This window comes from Pezoporus wallicus, unplaced genomic scaffold (assembly GCF_028554395.1).
Source record: "Pezoporus wallicus isolate ANWC-B61680 ecotype Strahan unplaced genomic scaffold, APGP_CSIRO_Pwel_v1 contig_6464, whole genome shotgun sequence".
Lineage (NCBI taxonomy): Eukaryota > Metazoa > Chordata > Aves > Psittaciformes > Psittacidae > Pezoporus > Pezoporus wallicus.
Window position 1 is genome coordinate 1570448 of NW_026642130.1, and position 6919 is coordinate 1577366.

Sequence of the window (6919 nt, forward strand, 5' to 3'; positions counted from 1 at the left end):
GTTCTTTGAAAACGTCTACTCAGTGCTCAGCAGAGGTCAGAAAGGCAAGTGGAATGCTAAGAATTGCTGGGAAAGAGATAGAGAATAAAAAAGAAAATGTAAGTACACCACTGAATAAATCTGTGGAGATCTTGAATAGAGTGCAATTCCAGTCACCCCATCTCAATGCAGCAGTAAAATAGAAGTAGAAGAGATGCAGGCAAGGGTGAAAGGGCTGACCTGAGTTGTGAAGCAGGGAGTCTAAGCCTGTGAAGCTGGCTGAAGAAATGAATGAGCAGGATTAAAACAGAGGTGTAAAATCAAGATCACTATGGAAAGAGTGAATAAGGCATTGTTTTTTGCAGTGAAGGATGTAATGACATGGTCATGCAAGAAGTTTAAAGCAAACAACAGGAAAAAACTTTCACAGGCTATAACAAATTAGGAAACTCACCAAACACAATATATTTTACATGCTAAAAGCAGAGGGTTTTTAAAATAGTAGCAGTACTGAGGTTCTCAGTGCTGGCTTCAACATCTTCCTGCTCTAGCACCTATCCAAACAGACCAAGCTGGTCATGTCTCCTCTGCCCTCTACACCTGAGTGAATTTGGCTTCTGGTTTGGTTTGGCCTCTCACCAGTAGAACCTTCCATGTGTTTTGGACTGGATCATGATCAGCTAAAGATCACTGTGATCTTCTAGTATGATCTCTCCTATGACAAAAGCCACACAAGTCCCTTGAATGAATTAATGAATTAATTCTCTGAAAGGCAGTGGAATATTGGGGGAAAAAGATCAAAAAGTGCCTAAAAAATATCCTCACTGAGTAAAAGGTCCCAAGGGTTAATTACACTGTCTTTTATTTGGTTCTTCCTATTTCTGTATGCAAAAGCTGCGGTAGCACTTTTGGCTGCAGCATGAAAATGGGAGGTCACATTGGATGGCTCAGGAATTTTAAGCCAGACTAAAAAGGACTAAATGCTAGAACAGGAGTATCATCAAATTATATCTGCCTTGGCAGCAGGAAATCAATCAAGAATGGGCTGATTTACACCTGCCGGCACCAGCACATCATGAATTTCATCATCTTTCCTAGTGATGTTTTTATCTTTGCATCGACACAGTCAGTGCGAGAAAAATATTTTCCCATTTAAAATCAAAACAGTCAAGGTAGTGTTTGGCAGAGTGTTGGAGCCTGGGGTTCCTGCTGCTTCTGACAACAGTGCTGGTATCTTTTGCTAATGACCAAAGTGCAATATAATGAGTTGTCTTGGGCTTCTGCTTTATTCAGCGTGCAGTGTTTTAATAGGCTGTTAGTATTTCTGAGAGGGATAAATGATGTTTATGCCCTCTTGTGGTATGTTATTGAACAGAATGGATTTTCTAACTGACAAAATTAGGCCAGTGATGGAAAGTCCCAGGTAAAAACCTGTAACGAATACTGTTTTGCACAGTAGAAATATATCTATCCCTCTAGCATGACACAGTTAAGGCAGGGGGAAGCCAATTTTACATACATTTACAGCCGCAAGTACATGAGTAATGCCCACGATGACAGAGTTTGTGCCATCTCTCTGGAGTGAAGATAATTTTAAAAGTGCTTTTCTTTGCTAGGAAGTTTAGAAAGTGAAATGCTGCTTTCTAAAAGCAGTTGTGTTGATACTTTGTGTTAGTTCCTGCCAATGAGATGTGGTATATACACATACAGATATTCACATTTTTTATCTTCTTTGCTCACACATCTGATTCCCTTGGTAAATAATCTGATTCCCTTGGGAAAAAGCCTGTCCCAAAGATGAAAAACACTGTTTGTGTTTTTCATGTAACTGTGTTTTATGTGTAGTTTTAGAGGGGGAAATAAGACCAGATTCCTGTGAAACTTGTCTTGTTATGCTGTTGTGTTCACATACAATGAATTAACTAGTCAACATCTTCCTAACCTGAGCTGAGAATTTAGGGGCTCCCCAGACAGGTCAGTCATGGATTTTGTGCCAATCTTATTGTTTCATTCCTGACTGAAAACTGAATACAGCAAAATGTAACCTTCAGGCAGTGAAACTACTAGAATAAATCAGACTAATGCTCTATAAAATCCAGCAACTGGTGTCAGGCTCTGGTCAGTACTTAGATGTGCTGAGGCAGGGTCTAAAAAACTCTGTTGTAGGAGATCTGAAGGCCTTTTGGTCCCAAATAATCGCCTATTATTTAAGTGTTAGCTAATGCTGTGAGGAAGCATTGCTTCCATTACATGTCATCTTTCTCTCTGGCCAGCCCCCAAGTCTATAGAAGACTGCTGTAAAGATGAAGGGAACAATTTCTTTTCCACATTGATATCCATTCATCATGGATGTGGTTTCCACATCATCACGGATGTGGAAACCACAACAGTGGGCTTAAATGACAGCAGTGGACTTAATTGGGCTGGGCTTTAGGAGAAACTCTCTACAGGATTGTAAATATTGGAATGGGCTCCTCAAGGAAACTGAACGATCTCCATCTCCAAAGAACTTTCAGAAGCAGTTAAATAAAAGTTTGCTGAAAATAAGGTGGATATTAGTTGTTGTACCATGGTGAAAGAAGTTGAACTTGATGTCTTAAAATAGATCTACTAGCTCTGTTTTTGTGAGTCTGTGTGATGGTTTCCTTTTACTTGATTTTTTTATTAGTGTGATGACAGAACACATATTTATCGGGTAATCTTAAATGCTGATGCTTTGTTCTTAGTGTTGGTCTTGCTGTCAAGTCTGATTGATAGCAAGGCAATTCTGTCTACATCCAGTACTTTAGAAGTATGCTTTTCAACAGTAGTCTGACATCAGTTACAGTGTTTATTAGGTTATTGTGGACTTCAGTGAGCACAAGTTATGTCCCCGCTGAGATGAGAATTCACTTCAAAATGTTGGTGCTTACCAGTTTCCTTAGAAAAGGACAATTCAATAGGTAAAACGTCATGGCAAGTCATGTTAAAATGAAATTCCCTCCATCAGAAACCTTTCAGGAGTTTCAAATTCAGTTAGGGGATATCAGAAAGAAATTAGAGTCTAAAATCCCCACCTAATCTTTTCAAAGTGGTTATTGCTTCTGGTCCACATATTGGCAAATCTTCCAGGAATAAGCCATTATTTGCCTTAAAAATACCTTTCTGGTCATGATGGAACTGTTCTTTTTGAAGAATGGATTTGTAGAAACTCCATGAAGAACAACCCAGATGCTCTTATTTCTTTATGACATCAGTGAGGCCAAAATTTCACCCAGAGAGTCTTCTTGGCATAAGGATATTTGGGGTGGACAGCATATTTCAAAGCTAAGGCACCTGCCTGGTGAAGTTCTGAGACGCTGCAAGGCCACTGGCCAGGGTTGATAGAAGCGTGCTCTGCTGCCTTTCACATTTGTTTTTCACTTTTGTTGATGGCACCACATCCCTGCCTGGCGTGATTCATGAAGAGGAGAGAACAAATGTGTGGCCATGGCAAATTAACAAATGAGCCATTAAAGCAGGAGGGTGCTCTACCTCTTCTCACCAATGCCTGCTTTGGTGCCCACAATGTCTCCTAGCAAAACAACATGAGAACAAGGATAAAGGGTTTTCAGAGATGCACTGCAAATGTGGTCCAAGTGCTGAGAAATCTCTGTGGCTCCTGCTGAGAGAAAACCTAACATCATTCATCAGCAGAGTAGAGAGCAAACCACTAATGGCTTTCCATCATATTTCTTGACAGGTATTGACAGGGGGCGGTTTTGGTCCCATCACAACAGAAATCCGGGAGGCTCCAGAGTTTTATTACGCTGAAGATTACCATCAGCAGTACCTCAGTAAGAACCCTGGCGGATACTGCGGCCTCGGGGGAACAGGGCTTTCCTGCCCTATTGGGATCAAGAAATAGCTTGTGCTTACTCCACTGCCTCTGCTTTGCTTTAGGGAATCTGAAAAAACACCGGCAACCCTGATAGATATAGCATGCCTGCATCATTAGTGCATAAAGATTTGGGAACTTGTTGGGGCGGCTTTCCATAATTTGAGCAGTTTCCCATTCACCAACATCATTAAATGCCAAAGCAGAGGCAGAAATTGCACCTGTTGGCAAATGCAGCTTCTTGCTCCATGCAGCTCATGGGTTTTCCTTGCAATGTTGTAATCTGGAGAGAAATTACTAAAAGTTTGGCTCAAAATGCTGTTAAAAAGATGAACTGGGATGTTATGGCACCTACTAAATGCTTTGCATAGCTAAGGCCTTCGGGTATGTTTATTTGCTTGGGTTAATAAATTTGCTTATGTTATGAGAGCTTTGACATGGAGACGTGGCTGGGCTCGTCTTAACTATCACAAACCTGTAATCTGATGTCTTTGAGAATGGTGAATTTATAAGATCAGTGATTCTCTCACAATTAAATTTTCACAACATGTAATACCACCTATACTGCCTATTTTCTGAAATAATTTTAGTAAGAAAAAGTAAAAATTGTAATGTTCTTCCAAAAAGTGTATAAACACAAAAATAAACCTTTTTTTTTTCATTTCCTGCACTACAATAAATTACAAAAAAGAGAACAGAAAAATGTTGTCTGTGGTGTGTTCCATGGCTCTAAGTACATATCAGGGTAGATCTAAATGAAAGTATCAAATATTATAAAAGGCTGCAGCCTGCTAATCAAACACCAGGGCTTTTAAATCTGTATTATCATGCATGACAGTTCAGAGGAGTAGCATTGGTACTGGCCACACTGTAACATAATTATTCCTGTGATTAATTATTTGTACTTCAATAGCTTGTGGAGCCCCCACCAAGACCAGAGCTCATTACAGCAATTGCTGTGCAAACATAATGTCGGGCAGTCTCTGCTCCAGTGAGTGGATAGTCAAAATAGAAGGACAGACAGAAAGAGGAAAATAATCATCTTATTCATGGGGCTCCCAGAGTGGAGACTAAAAGCTACAGCCAATGGATGTAGAGAATACAGGAGTTAATCTGTATTGTTATGGGATCCAGTGGGTTATATGTATCCCATGGCAGAGAGTGGAATCTAGATGATCTTTAAAGTCCCTTTCAGCCCAAACCGTTCTATGTTTCTATGGTATATATGTTATGGAGTATCCTAGGACAAATAGCTTCAGTAGGAAGGATGCGGATGGGTTTGTCCTACCCATCCCAACATGCTGCTTGCAATACTTAGAGCAGTGAGAGGTGTGGGCTTGAGCTTCCCATATGTTTCCTGTTTTGGAGACTGTCTTCATCACTAAGTACATGTGTGTCCTCTTGCAGATGTGCTTTTTTCAGGGAAAGCTTGTAAAAGCCTGCCTTGGTATGTCAATTCTGGGCAGCAGAGCACATAAAGCCATTTCTGAGGGCTAGAGGTGGGACCCAGAGACAAAAATCCTTTTTTATTTTTCAGTTAGCTCTCCTTGGCACTCTGCTCCTTGGCATCTTGGTTTGATGTTTCCTGCTCAACAGCTCAGGTTTTAGTCTCAGAAAGGCCCAAAATATCTCCCTGAACATCTCCTGCAATGATGCAGCAGACCAGCTGTTGTTCCAAGCTTGGAGCAATTGAAAACATGCATCAGACAGTCTCCAGGCATGTAAATTCACTGCTGAAGTCCTGCCTGTTCTATCCAAAGACAAGCAGTAAGTGCCAGAGAAATTAGCTCCCCATCCTCCCTTGCTCCTCAGCTGATGCTGAGCTCATTCCAGTCTCAAAAGCCAGAGAAAACCTGTCCCTTTAGTAGATCTATACCTAGAGCAAGCTTGAGAGGAGCTACCACTGGCACAGTTGCCATGTTAGACTCTTTCTGGAGATGCCCCAAAATGGGCTTTCATCACACTCAGAATTTCCAGTTGCTGTGGTAACTGATTGCCTGTTCTTAACGTATTGTGACACTAAGGTGTTCTAGGACTCACTGTCAAGGAAACCAGCACTTCCATCTCATTTCCTAGGCATGAAGTGACATGAAAGCAAAGAAGAGAGGAAAGTAAAGTCTTCCTTAGACCCTGTGCATTTTTAACCTCTGCATAATTCAGACTTCAGGGGGGTAACTCATGATTTGTTCCAATGTACAGGCAAAACATTTCATATTCTGAATCATTTGTGTGATCATAAAATGTTTCTTGGTTCCCTTCTGTCCTTTCCCCTCCCTCCCATCCTACTCCACACTATAGTTACTGTTTTGAAACAGCTGGGATGTCTTTGGAGAAAACACCATTCTGTCCTTAATATAGCCAGGCTTAAGTCTTAACCTAGCTGAGGGTTTGGGTTTTTTCATTTGTCTTCATGGAAATAGTGTGTTGGTTTAGAAATCCACATGGATGGGCCCATTGTTGCTGAAATTTGCCACATCAGAATATTATGCCACCACAGAATTTATCATGGAGTTGCTGTAGGGTAGAGTTTTGGCCTTGATCCCTTGGAATTGCTGCTGAGGGTACAGTAATCCTATCAGTGATACTATCAGTAAAGTTGAAATGCTAATGATGCAGCCTCATGGATTATTTTTTTTTAAGCTGGATTTGGTCTTGTAAACCATCCTTGCCCACAGGGAAGAAGGGAGTAGCTGCTGCAACATCTTTTGACTTGTGACTGTTTGAAATTTACCCTACCACAGATCTGTATCTTTCTTCTGAGAACATAGACATGGTCTAAATGAAAAAGAGAAAATTAATTCAGATTTTCATAGGCTTCAGCACTTCTCAGAGTAGAAGATGAAAGCTGATGCAGGACCAGCATCTAGGGTCTTCAGAAAGAAGAACATGGTTCAAGATTCAAAAACTACTACAAGCACCCAAATCATGAAGTCCGCTACTGCAGTACCATGTGAAATTCAGTCCGGGATACAGACAGGAATTTCACTGCTGCCCTATCCCTATCATACCTAAATGAAATCCCAAGCCTCTTGGGAATCACTAACCTTTCCCTTACTGCCTGAGAAAAGACAGCATCCAGCGGTG

The 6919-nt window shown here is 40.9% G+C and overlaps 1 protein-coding gene across 4 annotated transcripts in view; it reads left to right on the plus strand.

The window, feature by feature from the left end:
- MSRA (methionine sulfoxide reductase A) overlaps positions 1-4492 on the plus strand; it is a 277903-nt gene extending 273411 nt beyond the window's left edge. For all 4 annotated transcript variants that reach the window (XM_057427498.1, XM_057427499.1, XM_057427502.1 and 1 more), the window contains one exon: positions 3701-4492. In XM_057427498.1, coding sequence (XP_057283481.1) covers positions 3701-3865 — 165 coding nt within the window. In that variant the 3' untranslated portion in view covers positions 3866-4492. The remainder of the gene's footprint in view (positions 1-3700) is intronic.
- Positions 4493-6919: the final 2427 nt, after the last annotated feature.